This window comes from Macadamia integrifolia, chromosome 5, assembly GCF_013358625.1.
Source record: "Macadamia integrifolia cultivar HAES 741 chromosome 5, SCU_Mint_v3, whole genome shotgun sequence".
Classification (NCBI taxonomy): Eukaryota; Viridiplantae; Streptophyta; class Magnoliopsida; order Proteales; family Proteaceae; genus Macadamia; species Macadamia integrifolia.
This window is the reverse complement of record NC_056561.1, coordinates 30,898,115-30,920,078: the sequence shown is the minus strand read 5'-3', so window position 1 is coordinate 30,920,078 and position 21,964 is coordinate 30,898,115. Positions and strand designations below refer to the sequence as shown.

Genomic DNA, 21,964 nt, shown 5'->3' with positions numbered 1-21,964 from the left:
TTTATAATTTATGAGTGTATTGTGTTTGTATTTATAATTGAAGATGATGATTAGTCTCATTCCACGATTATTTTGATAAATTATGGTATTATTATTTTTTAGAAAATTTATTTTTATTTAAGAGAAAAATATGAGAGTTAGGGGAAAATTAGGAAATAATTATATGATTGTTTTAGAAGTTTTAAATGATGGAAAATAGCTAATAATATGTGCATTTTTTTATGTGACAATGAAAGAAGTAAGAAGATTCACAATGACTGATAGGTGAAGTGTAGGCATAGCATGGAGCCAGGGAAGCATGGAGTACCTATAGGGAATGAAAAAAATATTTTACAATGTAATTATTGTGGCAAGATAATAAATTCGAGGGGAGCCACTAGACTAAACTGGCATCTGGCTGTTGGCTACTTCTTACAAGGATGTAGCCAAATGCCTCAGGGTCCCTAGTAGGGTACAAAAGGCCATAGCTACCCCCATGAAGGGGCGAAGGCAGAGAAAGTTGGAAAAGCAAAGGGCAACAATGGAGTTTGATGAGGCTGTGTCAAAGAGACACCTGCCAACAGGAATTGACTTTGATGATTCTGATAGTGATTATATGGCTGCCGATGTGAAGACATGCAAAGAGGAGATAAATACGACAGGCTAGGGCAGCGAGCCGAGTAACACATCAGATGGAGCGTGTTAGGGCTGCAGAGTTGGGGGAAGAAGCTAGTTCCTCTGGCTCTGGAGCAGCTGCACCAGAGGTAGGGGATATGAGGAAGAAGCAGCGGCAAAGGGAGTTGCCTTTCTGAAGGTCATGGAGTATAAGGGAAGCCCCACCACCAGCACCAGATGATGATGACGATGATCCCATTGTGGTCCTTCAGTCAGATCCTACCATTTTTAGGACTTAGGATGATAGACAGAGAAAGCTAAAGCATGTTTGGTCTGATTGGAAAGGTAAAGTGGCAATGCCATCTCAAATTTTTTCTTCTATCATAGTATCCCAGTTAATGCTATTGAGGGATCATACTACCAGAGCATGCTCGACATTGGAAAGGCTGGCCTAGGAATGAAGGGGCCTAGTGCATATGAATTGATGAATGTTTATTTCCCCCAAGAAAAGGAGGTGCTTTAGGAGTACATTGATACATAGAGGGGAACATGGGAGAGCTATGGAGTGACTATGATGTATGATGGCTGGATTGGACCCACTAGGCAGTCCATCATCAACTTCATATTCTATTGTGATGGTAGGACTATTTTCATGATTTTGGTGGGTGCATTGAAGGAGAAGGATGCAAAGTATATCTATAAGTTCATTAAGTTGTTGAAAGATACAATGGTGGTTGTACAAAACATTGTTTAAGTGGTGACAAATAATGGGTGCAACTTTAAGAAGGCTGTGAGGGATTGATGAACAAGTACCATCTTTTTTGGACATCATGTGCAGCCATTGCAATGACCTCACGGTGAAGCACATGGGGAGGATATCTATAGTAACAAGTTTGGTCGAAAGGGCTAGACATGTTGCCACATTTGTCTACAACCATTTATATGCTTTACAGATGCCAAGGGAGAAGTGCGGTGGAGATTTGGTGAGGCTTGGCATTACTTGATTTGCCACCAACTACATTGCATTGAAGAGCTTTAAGGCGTTAATGGCTGGTCTAAGTCCATGTTTGTTTCAGAGGATTGGTTCAGTTAGAGGGAGTCGGGGTTGCCACAGGGTAAGTAGCATAGGCGACCTTATCTAGTGACTATTTCTGGCAGGACCTGAAGGTCATTCTTAGACTAGAGGCTCTTTAAACCATGACTAGAGCCAGTAATAAAGGTATTGAGGATGGTCGATTCTGAGAAGAAGCTTACATTGCCAAACCTGCTTGCAGCCATGGAGATGATGAAGGACTATGTGTGAATAGCACTACCACGGGGTGCGAGGATGTGCCTGAAGATAGTTGAAGATCGATGGGAGAAGCACTTGATTCGTCCACTATTTGGGGCTAGTGAGTTTTATATTTTTATCTTATGGTACGTAAGTTAATTTACATTAAGCATTGATAAGTTCTTTATATCATTCCCAAACATTATCTCAATCCCATTTAGCAATGCAATCATTGACTGCCCAAGGGAATAGCTCAGTTGGCAAAGGTCAACCACCTCACAATTAAGAGGTCATGAATTCAACTCTCTTCGAGGCCTACCTGTCTGAAAAAAGAAAAGAAGAAAAAAGAAAAATGAATCAACTTGGGATAGATGAATCACTGATAGATGAAGTGAAAGATCTGGTGGCCGAGTTGGAGCCAAATCCAACTATACAGCTCAAGTGTAATAATGAGATGAGACTCGTAGTTTATTAAGTATTTATAAGGAATGTAATTAATCGATTTCGTATTAATGTGAATGCTACCAATGTTTGATATGATTATAGATAAAAGACAAACAATGTTCTTGGGAATTTTGGTCATGTAGTAGCAAAGTCTGATCAAGAAACCATAGCTCCTGGTAGGCCCACTGTATTCTTTGTCATTTTCTCTCCATTCAATCCATATTCATATGTTATATGTACCAAGTACAATCACTTAACACGAATATTCTTGTTGCCTTAATGTAGTTGAATTGTGGGTGCTCTTTGGTTGTGATGCATTTAACTTGGAAAGATTGCAATTAAGGTAATCTCCCAGAAATGTTTTGCCTCCAGATGCTGGTGCAACTGGAGTACAATCTCACTTATTCACTCCAAGAGGTGGAACCAATTAGGTCACACATGGTTGGAGTAGGTGGTGTATGTGCATTATAACATGAGGCTAAAGATGCAACACATACCCTAGTTGTGCATGATCAAGAAACTAGGGTTCTAAACAGAAACAACATATCTTTCTGTACACCGAAAGAGAGGGAAAACCAACTGCACTCAAAACAAGAATGGAAAGGGAACCCTAGCCCCTAGGTACTGAAATCAATGCTATGATACCATGTGACAGTAATAGAACTTGAATCAGTACCTGGATGTAAGGAAGAGAAAAGAGAAGAGAAGACGAGAGAATGGAGAGAAGAGACACTGCCCGGGGTTTGAATGGGTGGGGGGGTTTATTTATGTTGACAACTAATTACAATCAAGGAATGGGTTCACAACTAAAGACTATGATTTAAGTGTACTTTATACTTCTAAGGGTGGGAATAAGAAATAACATTGCAATTATACCCCCATGGAACTGACACATCTTAATCCTAACATAATAAATTTGTGCAAGAAAACATGGTAATGCACTGCTAATCCCTAAGCCCTAACCAGGGAATTCCAATGGAAGATTAGTTTACGATAGGATTGCAGGTATAAGGATGAGGACCAGATTAAGAGAAAATTGAATACTCAACCAAAACAAATTTGATATGATAAAATTCTGGTAGATTTCTCTAATCAATCAGTATAACAGGTCTGCAAAAGATGATCTAAATCTGACAGGCAGATTCAGAGATGTAGAGTAATCCTATTGGGAGTAGGAAAGTTGGAAAGGTGCAGAATTCAATGGGCAGGTCTATTGGGTTTCAGATCAGAATATAATGTAATAACAATCAGATAAATATTAACTCGAGACCAGAAAACAGTGAAAAAACAGGTTTCAGAAATCAGAATTGGAGAATTTTAGTATGAGAAGGATTTCTGAAATTGACTTATAATGCTTGTTTCGAAATCATAAACCATATTCATATTAGAATAGCAATTTGGAACTTGATCTAGAAAATGAGGACGGAAAAACTGAGATCTAGAAGAACTATAATAGTAGTAGGATTTATAGTCTCGATTGGAAAGATACAATTTTGAAACCAGAACTGTAACTAGAACTTGAAACAAAAATTAAGAATAGCAAACAGAAGGAGAATAGAGATAAATTTCAGGATCTAATTTCTAATGAATGGAGAAGCAAAGGAATCAGGTTGTGGATACCAATCCCATATGCCAAGCTCAATATCTCCAAATTTTTTAAAAATACTTAAATTCTTTACTGAAATCATTCCAATTAAAGGGGAGGGGGGATATTCCATATATAATTTGTCACACCCTGCCTCCAATAGGCAAAGGCATGCGGCACTGGACATCTCACCGTATCCAGTCAGCCTGTTTCTCCAGGATCTAGACTAGGGCAGATCATAACACCACAATTACACTACGAAAGATCAGAGTTTATATACATGCACAGTCCAACAAAAAAAAAAAAAAAAATATCTTACATAAGCTCCAGTGCCAACAAAGTGATAATATATATTTGCAATTATTCAGATGAGAGTTACATACCTTACAAAAAGAGAACATTCATAGTTTACAGTATCTCAGTAGTAGATTATATACATTAGAGTATGCATCAACAGGAATATATACATAAAAAGATATAGGAATAGTCCATCCTACTCCTCAGAAGAACTGGCTTCCATAGGCACAGTCGTCACATTCACAGGCGGGTCCGTGATCATCTTCTGGAATATGGGCCATGTGATCCATGGCCATTGTCTCATAATCAATGCCGAGAGTCGGCAGAATACCGCCTTCGTCATCTATAAGGTCAAAGGAAAGGGGGTGAGCACTGGTAATGCTCAGTGAGGGGTGGGGGAGAACAAGCACACATCCATATGTAATGCATGCTCCACACATAGAGAATGATGCTCATGAGTCCATTTAATTAACTATATAAAATTCCTAATCCATTACTAGGTCTTATCACCTATAGGTATAAGTGCTACCAACGTAGGTGGCATACCCTACCCTGTACGTTGGGCCTCAGATATACAAGCTATGACGCAGGCAGGAGCCAGCCAGTGCCGGTACGGGTCTCGGGTGGCACCGGCTAACCCCTAAAAGGTAACCCCATATCATAAATATATTCACAGGCATACAGTACGTTGTATCCTGTCTCAGATCCATAACTGATACCACACATCTCATCACAAGTGCACTGCTGATCAGGCAGCCACATAATTCGGATTAGTCCGTATCTAACCCCCTACGGACAAGGGGTGTAGCACTTGGGGTTGTGATACCTAACCCAACATTCTAAATGATGCACAACCAATCATTGCAATCACACATACAAACATGGGCACCTGCACGTGACCCATCTCACTTGTCTTACCTTTCTCATTTCCATTCCATTCCATTCCATTCCATCACAATAGTACCATCAAAGAATAAATGCAGGTAAATGTAAATGCACATACAAGCAATTTAATGCATAAACAATATTAAACACACCAAAAGAATGGGGGGTTGTGAAGGGCACCCACTCACCTTGGTGTCCAATCTCCTGAAAAGCTCACTTCTTTGGTTCAATTAAGTGCTTCTACTGCAACTTATTTCCTATTTCACAAGATATTCCAAATCATTATTCATAAAATAAATTTCTATAATTCTACCCCACTCTGCCTAAGTATATTATCCCTATTTCCTTTTTTAATTGGGCATTTGTCTGTTATTCGTTGTACAATCCGGGCAACTCTTCCCATTGATCAGGTTACCTAAAAGGGGAAAGCACTTGTGGGCCCAACATTTGGTCAGGGAATTCTACACACACTGGCAGTCCCCTCAGGATTACAGAACCCAAATACTGCCCTCTATTTCCCTTAGGGTCCATTTCTATTGGAATATTGTGTCTACTGGTCCCAATGCTGGGTTTAGGGCTTACAAACCATCTATAACTGGGATTTGGCCTCTGGAATCCCAACCGGTAGGTTGGCTGGGCAGCAATCAGCCGGCCGATCGGGACTCACCGGTTCATCCTTTTTTTTTTCTTCTGTAGAATTCAATTCTGCCTCTGCTGATCTGCACACAGATGTGTTTTAAATTGGGTTTGACCCGCTTCCATAATTCTGTTGCATTCAAGAGGTCAATATAGAATATATTGAATTCCAATTTGACCCATTTCTGAGTTCAAACTGTTCAACTCTTAAGCTGTATATTCAGTTTTACAAAAATTCAGGGCTTATCATAAATAGAGGAAATTTCTTTGGAACTGAACCAATTACATAAGTTAATCATTTAATTAGGGATGGAATACAGATGTTTTAAATCATAGATTTGGTATTCCATCTCTGACTAAACTTGTAATAGAAATTTTAAAAAAATAATTCATTGAACCCTTACTAAATTCCACATCCAACTTAAATAAAATTTTGTTCTTAGGGATTTGACGGAATTTCCACCAAATCAACCCTATTCCAACCCTTATTGCATATTCCCTATTGAAATAAAATTTTGTTCTTAGGGATTTGACAGAATTTCCACCAAATCAACTCTATTCTAACCCTTATTGCATAATCCCTACTGAATAAGAAGTAGTCCTATGTTCTAGGGTTTAGCAGGGATAGGGTTTTTACCAATTAGGTCCCCAATAGCCCATATAAATTAGGGCTTTCTTTACTGGGCAGCTATTCTAGTTACAGGGATTCCCTGACAGTAAACAATTGGGTAAAAACCCTAACCCTAGCTGCCCAATCTACATGAAATTACCTAATTAACCCTGCTGCAGTAGTAAGTTCACTAACCTGGGTGCAGAGTTGATCTAGGAGCAGCCTGAGGTGAGTGAGTTCCCTCCTCACTTTTCTTTCCTTCTTCTTCTCCTTTCTTTCTTCTTCTCCTTCTTGTTACAGCAGCCAACGAAAATAAGGGTTGCTTCTCAGCCCTTAATCCCTTATATATAAGGCAGCCCCAAGGATCTGTTTGGCTGGCCCTCTTAAATTGTTTCTAAGGTCTGTTTGGCTGCCCTCTTAAGTCATTATAGCTAAGGTTTGTTTGGCTGCCCTCTTTTATTTCCATATAAATTACATATATGTATGTATGTATGTATAATGGGAATGTTGCACAGCAGAGGTGGGCTCCAGAATGCAAAAACCCAAAAATTACATTATGTTAGGCAAAATTGGCTGGCTGGTTTTGGACCTACTGATTTGGGTGCGATCATACTAGCACAGCTGCATCGAATCCCATCCAAACTCCGTAGTTAAGCGTGCTTGAGTGAGAGTAGTATTAGGATGGGTGCCCCCCTGGGAAGCTTTTATGTTGCACTCCCTCTTTTATTTTATTTTTTATACTTAGTCTTATAATTAACTTCACCTCTTTGTCCACACCTCCTGATGAGGTCCCCAATGATATTGGCAGGCTGAACAGGAGCAGGTGGGGTCTCTTCTGCCTTCTTGGCACTCCACAGTTGCCAACGATGCCATCATTGGCTTCCTCTGCTCTTTCTTCTTACCTGTCCACAAGTAGGGGTATAAATATCAGATTAGGGTGTTACATAATTACCTTCTAAAATTCCTAAATTGGCTCATAAAAGGATTCCTAACCAAACACTTGACTACTAATCCTGTGTACTAACTTATCCTCCTCTTTATGGGCTTATAAATTAAACTCAGTTACGATGAAACCCAAGAAGATAAAAAGTACCGTCCTCGAACCTTGGAATCCCCCTGCCTGTCCTCCTTCTGGTGGCCACATCTATTGGCTCCTCCCCTACAACGTCCCCTCTCTCAGCCCCCTTCCCTCCTCTCCCCCTCATTCCCCTCCTCCTAGCCTTGTCACCAAACCTTGGAATGCTCTTTTTCAGTCTGCACCCTTCCCCTCCAAAAAGGGATTACCCCTTCACTTTGTCCCTTCCATGATCGAAGAAAAAGTAGGTTTCTACCCTGCAAGACTCCTGGCTTCTGTAATCTCCAAGTGGAGCAACTATATTGTGGGTCACTTCTAATGAAGTCATCCTCCTTTTTCAATCGTCAATTCTTCTCTTATCAAGCAATGGAGACTTTTGGGTACTATGGATACTTATCTCCTTGATAATTGCATCATCCTCTTCAACCTCTCTGACAAAAATGACAAATTGTGAGCTCTTGAAGGCAGCCTTGGCAAGTGGGTGAGATGACCATCATTTTTTTTCCGGCATTGGCCTATTACACAAAGTAGACTTTTGCTTTATTCCCCTTTGGTTGCCCTCCCTAATCTTTTGCTTTGTTACTGGTGTGACCAAGGGTTTAACATTATTGGCTCAGTGATCGGAACTCTTCTCTACTTTGATGAAAGAACGAAAAAGAAATATCGTCTAGCTTTTGCGAGAATTTGGGGTTGACGTTTCTGCTGAGTTTCTGCCTCCATCTTCTGTGACTGTGATATAGATGATGAGGGCTACTCTTTTAACCAAGAAGTTTTCTTCGAATGAATGCCACCTCACTGCACAATGTGCAAAGTATTTAGTCACCCCTCCATTGCTTAGAGCTGCAAGCCTCGCCTCCTTTAGAGCTTATGGACTTCCCTGGTGATGATCTTGTGACCATAATCGATGTTGAAGACCCTTCTACCTCTGCTCCATCTATCATTGAACCCCTTTATCGCAATACCAATTATCCCTCCTAAGAACATCACCACTGTCTCTTGTGACCTTAGTCATGGTCGATGATGGAGCAGACATAGGAGCTCTCTCTTGACTCAGACCCCAATTTCGAGTTCCCCCTGTGGACACCCGAAAGTTGTAGACATCAGTCCTTCGATCTCTCCGCTTCCAACCACTGGGAAAAATTGGTTTGCCGTTCTTTGGTCTCCGAGTCCCAATATTGATGGTGACAACCCTCTCCTCCCTGCACCTGCCATCTACTACCATCTCAACCCATCAGGTCGCCTCTATTCTCATAAATCATGCCGCTTCTGTTACTTCCTCCTTGCCTCAACCCTCGACCATGCCTAAGACAAATCCCACTTGACTTAATCCTACCTATCTCATTGGGATATCTATACTCCTTCCCCTCATCATCTTCTCCCCATTCTACCCCTCCCACCTCAGTTGTGGGCCCCCAACCTATGCAGAATTGTTTCCCTCCATCCCTTTGCCCCTTCACACCCATTAACTCCCTCGGCTTACTCCCCCATCCCCACCAGCTCGGCCCACACTCTTCAGCCCATCATCTCAACACACTTTCCTCACCACAGCATCTCGAGCCGTCAACCCTCCCATCCCTCTTTAATCCACAACTTGGCCCATCAACCTCATCCAACCTAAAGACCTTATTTGGCCCAACCCACCACCTTATCTCTTCACCCACTCCCTTTGGTTCCCCCCCTTCTTAGGCCTCCACTCAACCTGAGATCATAGTTATTAAGGCGCTTGTGAGGCGACACCTAGGTGCTGACACGGCTCAAAGGGTCTAAGGCAGTAGGGCGCCTTAGAGACAACACATAAGGCGGTTGCCTTATGTGGTAAGGCACTATAAGCCGATGCCTTATACGCCTTACGACACCTTTTACCCAAGGAGATCGCCTTATGTGCATTTTAGAATTTATAATTATTTTAAACTATTTTAGATAGATTCCAAATATTAATTTGTGATTGGCATGTGTATAGCCTTGAAGGCACTTGAGATGCATGGGATCAAGGCTACTAACAACTTAAGTACTCAACCAAAAAAAACAAAACACGATTCACTCTGAAAGGGTTTTAAGTCAAGGGTTTACAAGGAACTGAAGAAGAATAGCCAGGCGACCTTCCTTCTTCGATCTTGCTCTGGCAGTGACTGTTCTTCTCCGACAGTGGTGAGGGTTACTCGGCCGAGATACCCTCTCCCCTCCCCCATTACTCGATTTAGCCCCTTGACGCTCTCTCGGGTCCTCCTCTTGATAGCTCCATCCTTAGGGCTTTTGTGACCCTCCTGGTCTCCTCTTCTCCACCAAACATCGACCATCAGGGTTCCCCCTGCTCCGACTCATTCGCCTTGGGCTCCATATTGTCACTCTGTCATTGCCTCTGATCCTTCCGTTAACTCCTTAGACTCCCATAAGGCTCTGATCATCTTCCAAGCCATCTCGACTGTCAACTAAACATCACAAGAAGCTGTCGCTGACCCTCCATCTTCCTAGGCCTCCCATTAGGCTCCGCACGCCCTTACTCCATAGAGATCGACGACCCCAGCTCGACCCCTTGTAGTTCCATATTTCTCCATTGCAACACTCTGCCTCTAGCTTTGTTACGACTGCTGGCTCTCCTAGCCGTCAATACTTTAGTGATCAAGTCTCCGTCTTAGTGTGCAGCCTTGCTCCCCTAAACATCTAGTAGCTTCCTGTGCATCCCAGAGCCACTAGAAGTTCCTCCACAACTTATCGCCAAAATTCCCTACATCGGATTCCCACAGCGTAACAACTCTCCTCCAACAACCAATCACCCTCCATCTAAGCTTATAGAAGGTGGCCCCATAGTTCATGAACTTGTTTCGTTTTGGTGTTTTGGTGGTTTTGAAACCACCAGAATTCAAAAATTTCTCCGAAACAATGTACTTCTTCCATGTGTTTTGCTTGGCTATTTTTGGGGCTAATGATCGAAATTAGCGAAACAAATGAAACGAAATGACTAGGATGACCAAAATTTTGACGAAATAGTGCATTTTTAGGCTAAAATGACCGAAATTTTGGCAAAATAACCGAAATATTACCTAAATTGTGCCTTTTTGTGTTTCATATGCAATTTCATTTCAGTAAAAGGAAAAACCGAAATATTGCTGAGTGTTTGAATCATAGGCGGCACAGATCTGCCTATCAGGTTTGTTCTTCTCACTCCTCTGAGCCTTTGTTGTCACCGTCTTCCTATTGATCCCCTTGTCTATTTTGAATGCTTGTGGGATCAGTTCCTTAGCCAAGTAAGCTTCCATTCGTTCCCATCTCAAATCCAATCATTCAGTTCTTTGTTGGCTCTTAGAAACAATATATCCTGAATCCAATGCTACTCACGTGGCCACATCCATCACCCCTTCTTGGTCCTTTCCTTACCAACTGCTCCTGTCCCAATGGCCGTATCTTGGTTCTTTGGAACCCCTCCAAGCTTCATGTCTCTGCCATCTCCACCTCCTCTCAATGTATCCACCTCTCCATCTTCGACCCTAATGGTGCCATTAGGCTATTCTTTTTAGTTGTTTGTGGCCTCAATAGGGATCCTAACAGACTTCACCTTTGGGACAACCTTCACTCATTTTCCTCCCAAACTTACTCCCTTCCTTGGGGCATAGGAGCAGACTGCAATGTAGTCATATTTGCCCATGCAAAGCAGGGAGGATCCTCTATTAATCCATCATCTCTTGATGCCTTCAACTGTTGTTTGGAAGACATCTATTTGAATAACCTGCATTGGTCTATGATTAAGTTCACTTAGCATAATTGGAGAAGTGGCAATGAAAAAATTGCTTGCAAGCTTGACATGCCCTTGTCAACAAAGTTTGGATGGCCTCCTTCCCTTCATTTCATGCCACCTTCGACCTCCCCGGTGGACTATTAAGAGTTAGGGTTGGTTTGCTTTGTTTCCTTTATATGGTAGTTTCTATTTTCCTATAGATTAGTTGTAACCGATGGACAATGGCTACAAAGATTTTTGAAACAGTTCAATAGAGAATTGGTTTTGTGCTCTGTGAGAGTGTGTGCTTCCCTTCCCCTTTCTACGTTGATCTTCCCCTTATTCTCTAACTTGCCCTCCATCAGCATCTTTAGTTAGTGATTGACTCCCTAGTCAGTCTTAACTAGTCTGCTTTCATCGTGGGCAAAAGCGTATATCATCATTTGCTATGAGATTTTTAGAGGATTTGACAGGAAATCGCACTCCCTTTCCGCCCTCCTTAAAATTTACGTCCAGAAAGCTTTTGACTCAATTAAATTGGATTTTATTTCCAAGAATTAGCTTGTGATGTACTTCCCTCCATTCTTTGTCAACTGGATTCACTCCTGCGTTTCCTCTTTAAAATTCTCTATTCTTGTTAGTGGTAGCCAGGTCGGCTTCTTCGCCTCCTCTACGGGTATCTTCCGAGGCTGTCCCCTCTTTCTCTCTTGCTATTCTCCCTTGCCCTTAAGTCTTCTTCAGATCCATCCTATCCTCCACTAATCACCTCCTCATCTCCCCCATCCCCAAATGCACAGCCCTCAAACTAACTCACCTTGCTTTTGCTGATGATCTAATGATCTCCACAACAAAACCTTCTCTCCATCAGAGAACATTATATTCTCCCTCCACCTCTATGAATCCTTGTCTACCCTCTGCATGAATCACCTCGAATATCGACTTTTTCTCTCTCTAGTCTCTGAATCTTCTAAAGCCCACTTCCTTCATCTGACTAACTTTTCCTTTGGTTCCCTTCGAGTTAACTTTTTAGGCTCATAATTGTTCCCCTATGCTTGACTACGTCAGGAAAATGCCCTATCTTTGGAAAGACAAGCTCCTCTCCTATGCTCACCATTGAGAATTCATCAGGTTTGTACTCCAACTTACCACATCTACTGGTGTGGTATTTTCTAGCTTCCCAAATCCATAGAGAGTGGATATGGATTGATATGACTTTTATTGGTAATTTTATTTGTGACATTGCTGCGGATGGAGCGTAATCTTTGTAGATGGACTTCCAGCTCTAGATCCTTTGATTTGTTTTGGAAAGCTATCTTTGATTTTAGCTCCAAGTTGGCCTTGTTCCCCCTTTGCCATCACCCTATAAGGGATTCCTCAAGGAGAAAAAGCTCATTGTTGTTTCTTTGGGTCTCCCCCCTTCCTTTTCAAACCCCCGAGTCTAAAGCCGCTTGGTGTTTCAACCCAGTCCAACAATGCACTTCTCGGATCGAGAAAGCAGAACTGCTTGATGTTGCATATTCGAACTCATTAAAGCCCCGAATTAGGTGTTTGGCAATTTTTCTTTTTTGTATTTGTTTGCTCCCCCTTTTGGAGCTTGTATATTCCCCCCTCCCCCAGTTTCTTTCTTCCCTATTTGGTAATGAATTCCCTGATCACCAAAAAAAAAAAAAAAAAACTCAAACCTATAATATAACTATCCAAAACTTGTTTTCAGCCAATTGGATTGCCACTGGCACTTTATGGGCCTCCCAAACTTGTGCCTAGGCCTCCATACGGAATGACATTGATTCAACCACTCCAATGCGACTACATCACATGATTTTCACATTTAAAGAAGAATAAAGAAACTAGGATCCCATTCCAACCTCTGTTGTCTTCTTGAAACTCGGGTTCTTGTGGCTAACGCCCCTCAAATTGCTTCCTCCATTGTCTCTTCCTGGCCCTTCATTTCCAACTACCTCCATAGCTCCAATGGTAGAATTTAGATTCTTTGGGATCTTTCTTCTCTTTCGCATCTCTGCCCACTCCTCTTCTGCTTAAGCCATCCATCTCTCCATCTCCCATCCCCCATCCTTCTGGTTCCCTCTTTTGCTTCATATCCGTCATCTATGCTCACAACCTTGCCTCCCTTAGGCTTCCCCTCAGGTCTGACCTGCTCTCTTTTGCCCCCTCTACGAGCTCTAGCCCCTGGGGAATTACGAGAGACTTCAAATTTATCCATTTTAGTCACAAGAAACATGGGGTAACCCCATTGATACCTAGGTTGTTGACTTCTTTAATGACTATATTGATGACCTTAAACTCACTGATCTCAGATGGTCGAGTGTCAAACCTCTTGGCACAACAGAAGATCTGGCAACCTTCGTGTTGCCTACAAGCTTGATAGGGACCTTGTCAATGAAGCATGGCTTGATTACTTCCCATCCTCCCATGTTTGCATTGATCTCCTAAGGATCTCTGATCATAGCCCTATCTCCATTCTTGTCTTACCCTTCAGCTCCTTTGGCCCAAGCCACTCAAGTTCTTTGATATATGGTCTTCACACTTAGATTTTCTCCCAATTGTCCAAAGTGTTTGGTGCATTCCTATTCCCCACTCCTCTCTTCTCATTGCATTCGCCAAAAAGCTAAAAAATGTCAATGCTGCTCTTAAGCTCTGGAACTCTACCACCTTTGGAAACATCTCCTTCCATGTCTCCTCTTGTTGTGACAAGCTCCACTCCATCAAATCCAGAATCCAATCCGATCTCCTTAACCTTAAGCTTGCCACGGAGGAAAAAACCATTACTTCTGACCTCTCCTTGCTTCTGGGCTCGGGCTCGGGCTCAAGAAGAAAGGTTTCTCCGCTAGAAAGCTCGTATCAAATGGCTTGACCTCGGTGGCTCTAATTCTACCTATTTTCACCGTTCTCTTAATTCCAGAATCAATGCCAATACCATCCCCAAACTCATTTCCTCCTCCGAAAATGAGATCATTAATCTTGAGGACATCAAATATGAAGTTGTCTCTTTTTTCCATGGTATTTTTCTCTTGCCCCCTCTCCTCCTCCCCCTCCTATCCCTCACCTCCTTAACAAATTTGTCCCAAACGAGCTCCTCCCTTCCATTTATTCCATTCTCTTTGAGGATGAAATCCTCTCGGCTACCCTTTCCATAAAGCCAATAAATCCCCTGGCCCAGACGGCTTTAGATGAGATTCTTCTCCTCCAGACGGAGCATCATTTGCAATGACCTCATTCTTGCAGTCCAGAGTTTTTTCTTTAACCCTAATCAGATTAACGGAATCAATCGTACATTTCTGTGCCTTATCCCAAAAAAGAGGGTGCAAATTCCATAAATGATTTCAGACCCATTTCTCTCTGCAATCTTCTGTACAAGTTCATCGCCAAAATCCTCACCAATAGGATTTGAAAGTCATTAACTCTCTTGTGAGCCCTAATCAATCCGTATTCGTTGCTGGAAGGAGAATCGCAGATGATATCATCCTTTACCACGAGATTGTTCGAGGTTTTGACCGTAAATCCCACTCTTCTACTGCCCTCCTCCGAATTGGCATTCACAAGGCATTCGACACATTAAACTGGGATTTCATCTCTAGAGTTCTGCTCCACATGTCCTTCCCTACCTCCTTTGTCCACTGGGTCCACTCTTGCATTTCCTTCCCCTGTTTCTCTGTCTTAGTCAACGGAATCCCGATAGGCTACTTCCTTTCTGGTCGTGGATCCTTGTAGGATGCCTCCTATCCCCTTTTCTCTTCTCCCTATCCCAAGAAGTTCTGTCTCGTTCCATTCAATCTGCTATCGGCCTCATCTCATCTGTCCTATCCCGAAATGCATATCCCTTCTGCTCTCTCATCTGTCTTTTGCCGATGACGTCATGATCTTCTCTAAGGCTGACTCCCCTCTCCATCTCTACTATCATGTCCTCCCTTTCTTTTGAAAGTCTCTCGGGTCTCAGTATCAACCTCCTCAAGTGGAGTCTTTTCCTCTCTGGTGTTTCTGCAGAGTCTCAAGCCCATCTCCTTGGGATCACGGGATTCTCCTTGGTCTCCTTGCCTGTCAAATATCTTTGTCTCCCTTTCATCTCCTCTAAGTTTTCTTCCCACCATTACTCCCCAATGCTTGACCTTCTAAGAAAGAGGCTTCAGCTTTGGAAAGGTGAGCTCCTCTCCTATGCCGGTCATCTCACCCTCATCAGATCGGTTCTCCAGTCCATGTACCTTTACTGGTCTAGCATTTTTGTCCTCCCTATCTCCATAATCAAGTCCATTGAAGGACAATTCTGTTCCTTCCTCTGGAAGGGTTCTGATTCCTCTAAATTTCTCCGGCCCCTCTATTGAGAAAAGGTCTGCCTCCCTAAGGCTGAAGGAGGTCTGGGACTCAGAAGAATCAAAGATGTCAACTATGTGGGTATCTTTAAGCTCATATGGAAAATTGTTTCTAAGCAGAGAAGTATCTTGGTCGATTGGATCCATTCCTCCCCGCTTAAACACAACTTTCTCTGGACGGTCCCTAGCCCTCCTGATGCTTCTTGAATCTGGAGAAAAATTCTTAGCCTCAGACCCATTGCTCTCAATGCCATCTCCTTCTCTATTGGAAATGGCCAGACCACCTCCCTCTAGTTGGATCCCCGGCACCCTCGGACATCCTTTCCTACCTACTCCCTACTCACTCCCAGGATTATTTACTTATTTGACCTCCCCAAATCTGCTCCTGTTTCCTCTATTCTCTCTCTCTCTCTCTCTCTCTTTCTCCTTTATTGCGTGCCTATCTCTATCTCTTTCTCCCCCCCCCTTTTTATTTGACTGTATCCCTTTGGTCCTGCTGGTTTGGTTAGCTTCGTGCTTTGATGTATTTTCTCCCCCTGGGTTGGCTTTTCCTTGTTGGCTAAAGCCTCCCCTCCCCCCCCCCCTCCCGTTGTATATTCTCTCTCCCCGGGAATTAATTGAATTATGTGTTCATCCAAAAAAAAAAAAAAAAAAAGAAACTCATAAAGAGTAACATATAGCCCCTTCTTTTCTTTCCATGGTTCCCATTGACTTATTAAGCTCATAAAGAGCTCATGGGTTTTGTATAGCTGTGTCCTTCATCGTTGTGAAGCCACATGCATGCCCAATATCCACAATGAGGCTAACGTTAGCCCATGACACTTGCTAATTGCCAAGTCTAGGCCCATTTTAATTCCTCTTATGTTCAACCAGACTCTGTTGGAAGGCTTAATCTCAGTTGAATGGTTTTGAATGTGCTGGATGATGAAAGGCATCATGTCTAGCAGCCTAGCATTTGGTTGTGTTCAAAATCTGCCAAACTGCAATGGTTGGCTCTTCTTGATCTGCACCGTATTAGGATCAACAATGGCATCTCTTTTGTTGGAATAGAAATTATTATTATTTTTTTTAACAATAGTTTGGGAGATGTTAAAAATGCGGTTTTTAGATCTTTTTTTTGAAATTTTAGTTTTGATGCTTTAATTGCTCATAAGGCTTTGTAACTTTTGAGTAAATTTTTTGGAAATAGATATATTAATAAAAGTGTACTGTTAGTTACTTTTGTGATACCATCCCCATAATATCTGGGTAGTCTATTTTTAAGTTACTAATGTACTGTAACTTTGTCTATATACACAGATGCCTCATTTTTTCGGGTCAGTAATCTTTAGGGGACTTACCTATTTGCTTTTGTTGGTGGGATGCAATCAGGCTGTATACAGAAGAGTACTTTGTGAAGGAAATGCCTGCTGAAGGAATTCCAGAGATGCAGAGATCAAATCTTGTTCCTTGTGTAATTCAAGTATGCACATTTATCGCAAAAAATATGCATTTCTGTTGATGTTTCTGTTGTTACTACTTCCTGCTGAAGTGTGATCACAGTCAAAATGGTTCGAGTTTGGATAAAGTAGTCTTTCTTTCGTGGTGATTTTATCCTTACTATGGAACTCCTGATGAAGCCTTTGGAGGATTTTTTCAATTAAAGATGGAACAGAAAAAGAAATAAGGAATCTCCTGTGAAAACTAATAACATTTAGAAAAGCAGAGGAATCTTTCTCCTCTTATATCTGCCATGTTGTAATAGTTTGATAAGGTTATTTTTGTACATTTACTTTACTCTCTTATCCCTTTCTGAGTTAAACCCTATACCCTGCCTGTTTCTATATCCCATGCTGCGGGAATCAAATGAATTTCATTCTTCCTTGGATAACCAACTCCCCTGGGTGGGGGAAAGTCCCTCTGCCATATTGATCTTTTCCCACCCACTCCCTTGGGAAGAAAGCTAGGGCCAAGGGTGACTGTCTGTTCACTCATGTATTTGCCAAACAAACTCAACCCCCTTTCTTTTCCCTTCCCCACCTTCCCTGCTTATCCTTTCCCAACCCCCACTTCAGCAGACACTTAAGCAGAAGAGGCCTTTGGTCCTATGGGAAAAGAGAAAGATGCTACCAAAGGAAGGCAACGAAATTGAATTGTGTGTGTGAGTGTGAAGGCGTCGCCTAGGCACCTTCACCTCTGACGCCTAGGGTCTCCTAGATGCTGTGACAACTATGTTTGTATCTGTGTGTGTGGCATTGATCTCAAAACTGGTGGAAATGGAGTCACGGACCAAAAGTCCTACGTTCCCATTTACTACCACTTGTCCAGATCATTGTGCTAGGGATGGTGGGAGAGGACTACTGGAAAATTGGTTTGCTTCAAGAGCCACGCTATGGTTGGTCTCACAGATGGATTTGTGATTCAGTTTCCTTGTTACTTGGTCCATTGGAAAACCTAGCATGGTAGGTGGCGGGCATGCAGATTTGGTGTATCAGACGTCACCCTTGGTGTTCCTTTGGTGGTTGTCGTGATGGTTAGTTGCTGCAGCTTGTTCTTGGAGGGATCAGTGGCTCTCATCTCGGACAAGGTCACATCCAAGTTGTCTTACTCGAAACTTGCTGTTTTGACTGAAACTAAGAACCATGGTGGTGTCAACTAAATCAGATGATTGCTTTAAAATCTAACAAATCTCCTTTTGTATATTCCAAAAAAAAAAAAAAAAAGAAGAAAAAGAAGAAGAAGTAGAAGAAGATAGGCATTCTCTGGGAAAAGACTGTTATGCTCATTTATCGCCCCCTCCCAACCCATAAAGAAGAAGAAGAAGATGAAAACCAGTACCCTCCTTTCTGTCCATTTTGGGCTACCATTTGGAGCCACTTAAAAACTTCAGTCTGGGAAATGGTACTTATCTAAAGGAGGTAAGCTCACACTTTTAAGATCATTTTTAGCCAATATGCCCATCTTTTTTTCTCCTTATTTGATGTTCCAGCTTCAGTTGGTGAAGAGAATTGAACCGATTCAGGTAACTATCATTTAGTGGATTGCAAAGTGGCTTACAAACTAATCTCAAAAGGGGCCTTGGGTGTTAAGAGACTAAAGTGTTTAAACAAAGCTTTAATATGTAAGTGGCTGTGGAGGATTCGAGGTGAATCAGAAAGATTTTGGAGAGAAGTTATTGATGTTAAATATGTGATGCAAAATAGATGGAACAGTCAGGGAGTCAATTGCTCTGGAATGTGAGAGTGAGCCTGTTGAATAGTGTCATAAACAGAAAGGAGCTAAAGTAAAGGTGGAAATGGCAACCTTCTTCCTTTTAGTATGACATACAGTGTGATGACCAGAAGCTGGTGGAGACATACAGTATGATGACCAGAAGCTGATGGAGACTTTCCCTGATATTAATGCTGTTGCCTGTAATATTTTTGGCACTTAGATAGTAGAAGCTGTGGCCGTTACTTTGATACCACCTGTAGCACCCCCAAACCTGGATAAGGGAATTGTGCAGCCCTCATGGGCGGTGATCGCAAGATTTAACCAAGATTTAAATCTCAAAACTTATTGCAGTTAAATTAATCTGGCTATGAACTTAAAATTTTCACTTTTCATATTTATGTACAAGATAGATTATACAGAGTGCACAAATAACCTTTACTGCTACAAAGTACAACTTAAATCACACCAAGGCTCACTGGTATTTTGCATGAAAAATTCCAAATTCTCTGATACCCTTCCTATACACAATTCTCATTGAAAAACAAATACACTAACTAAATATCTGGAATTATCTCTTTGTTTTGTGCATCTCCTGGTAGTTTCTCCACCATTCTGGAGCAAGGTTGGTAAAAGATGAACCCACAATGGGGTGAGCTACAACTGCCCAGTGAGTAAAAGCACTTAAACTATTTAACCTATTCACACATATCATATAGCATAAGTAGAATATAAATTTATCCATGAACACACAAGTAATCACTTTCCATACCATTATGTACATACTTCTACCACATGCCACTTGACCACTTCACAACACTTCCAATACCTTCACATGTGGAGTCTCACTGCTCTCCCACCTGAGAGAATCCACCGTACCTTCACTCCCCCTGCTAAGTGAAGTACGCCATAATACCATACCAATGACAATCACTCCTTCCCCCGCTAAGCGTGGTACCACACCCACAATATCACAACATGTGACAACTATGCAAAATCTACAAATTTCCATTATCTTTCTATATCCGTAACATGATATCATATATTTTTAACAAGCAATAATCACTATAACTTTTGCATCCGGACTTGGATTGAGGTGATTCCAGTTGTGTTGGATTCACGACATGATAATCCATAGTTTCCATGAAAAATCCATCTCCTAAAACCATCATTTGATATGACCAAAATGCCCTCGAATTTCACCCTTACTGAAAGAGCAATGATATGTGGTACCCAATGCTCCATTATTGAGAGTTTATTGTGTATGCTACCTGGGGAAAATTGATGTGTGTTGAGTGGTTATCAAGCTGACATTTTAGCACGAGAATTGAGGTGAGTGGAACGTACTTGGATTGCTTTCCCTTGTATGATATGTTATGTATGTGCTTGAATGGATAGAATAAATTTAAATGATCGGAAGGTAGGTCAATACATGGGCCACATGACCTTATTGGGACTGCTTGAGTTGTACCTGCAACTTAGAAGGAAGTAGGAAGTAGGAACTAACAAAAGAGTTTGGAAGTAGGAAGTAAAGATCTTTCATGGTCAAGTCACAGTTGGTAGCACTGTTATGGAGTGATAATCAAGAGTAAATCCCTGATGTCCTGATATGGGCCAGAGGCTATCCTATCAATTCCAATTCTTCATGAGACCACCTGTAAAGGAAGTATTCTCACTGTTGATCATCTGATCTTAATTGGGTGTGATTAATTTGTGTCTGATTTGTCTCAGGGATGCTGAAACTTCTCCATTTGCATAGCTGCCCTTTTGCTATTGAGGTTTGGAATGAAGTAGTTGCATCTGTTGGTTGGGGGAATCCTTCCAGCTGACTTTTTTTTGTTGTTTTGAAGTTGGGCAAAGCCGAATTTTCAGAGTGAAGGTAAGAGACTTTGGTTTAATCCCGGGAGCTGTCATTTGGCACATTTGGAAGGCAATTAATGACGGGGTCTTCAACAATCATGCCATGCCAACTCTTATTGTGGTGAAAATTGTCAAATCACAATCAGTTGTGGTGGGCTTCCCAAACCTTAGAATTTCGTCTTGCCAATGTTGTGACATCAAGTCTGAATTGAGTGCTTTCTATATAGGGTGGGGCCACATTTGCGTATTCTGTGTTTATGTATGTGGGATGGGGGTGTGCAGGCTGTCCTTGTTTTGCAGGTTGGGCTTTGGTCCTCCATTGCGCTCGTTTTATTTTTTTCCCTATGTTGATAAAATCTCTATCCTGACTTATCAGGGAATGGAAAGGGAAAGGGGACTTGCTTCAGATTGTGAGTTATCATTTGATTTATTCTTCCTACAGGCTGGGACAAGTGGAATAAGGTAGAGGATAATGATGGAAATGAAAGGTGATTATTAAAGAAAAGAATGAGGAATAAATAAGAGTGAGAAAAAAGAGTATTAACTGTGGCAGATGAAGACACAGTGGGTCCAGATGTACAATGCCTTCTTTTCTGTACTTAAATAGCGGTGTGCTGTGGCTGCACTGTACTAGTGTGGTAGTGTTATTTGTTTTGTGGTGGCAGATGAAAGGGAGTTCAAGTTTTTAGTTTTTGAGATCTTGCTAAACATGAGAAAGCTGGGGATCTTTGGGACCCTTTCTGTAGATAATTTATCAACTCCATGTAAGGTTCTGATGTTGCTGCAAGCTTCAGGAGGTAGTGTTTAGTCATTTTGTCTGGAATGAAACAAAATCTTGGGGTCTTTTGTATGTTCTGTTGTGGTCCCCAAACCTGGACTTTTTATGATGACTTCTCATATCTTGAACGCTGGGCCTTAGTGCGTCCCGTAGCTCTTTAACAGATAATTTCTCTTCAAATTATTCTTCCTTACTAGAAACTGATGATGCTTTTGATGTTGAGCGTTCAATTTTCTTCATGCTAGTGATGAATGACTGAAAGACACTGTTATGCTATTGACAAATTGGTTATCCTTACTGTCCTTGATAGTTCTTGTGCTTCCGATGTGCAAGATTTCATGAGCTGCAGTTGTCCATGTAGACCACTGATTTTTATTTATTTTTATTTTACAGTTAAAGGCCTTAGGCATAGATAATATTTTAGGCTTTGATTGGCCAGCAAGTCCGTCTCCAGAAGCAATGGTTAGAGCACTGGAAGTTCTATATGCACTCGGGATCCTTGATGATGATGCGAAGCTTACTTCACCCACTGGATTTCAAGTTGCTGAGTTTCCATTAGTATGTGGCTGTTTTTCTTTCCATTTTTATTTTTGTGACATTGTTCATCATTAGCATTTTTGTGATATACAGTTGTAAGCAACATCAGCATAAAGTTGTTTATAATACCATAATTAAGGAAATGATTTTAGGACCATTGTTTGGCA

General features: G+C 41.6%; 1 protein-coding gene and 1 pseudogene across 3 annotated transcripts in view; both read left to right on the top strand.

Moving 5' to 3' along the window:
* Positions 1 to 21,964, top strand: part of LOC122079794 (probable pre-mRNA-splicing factor ATP-dependent RNA helicase DEAH9) — a 126,237-nt gene that overhangs the window by 67,212 nt on the left and 37,061 nt on the right. For all 3 annotated transcript variants that reach the window (XM_042646519.1, XM_042646518.1, XM_042646517.1), the window contains exons 15-16: positions 16,805 to 16,895; positions 21,654 to 21,818. In XM_042646519.1, the coding sequence (XP_042502453.1) occupies positions 16,805 to 16,895; positions 21,654 to 21,818 (256 nt within the window). The remainder of the gene's footprint in view (positions 1 to 16,804; positions 16,896 to 21,653; positions 21,819 to 21,964) is intronic.
* Positions 6,921 to 7,039, top strand: LOC122080544 (annotated as a pseudogene).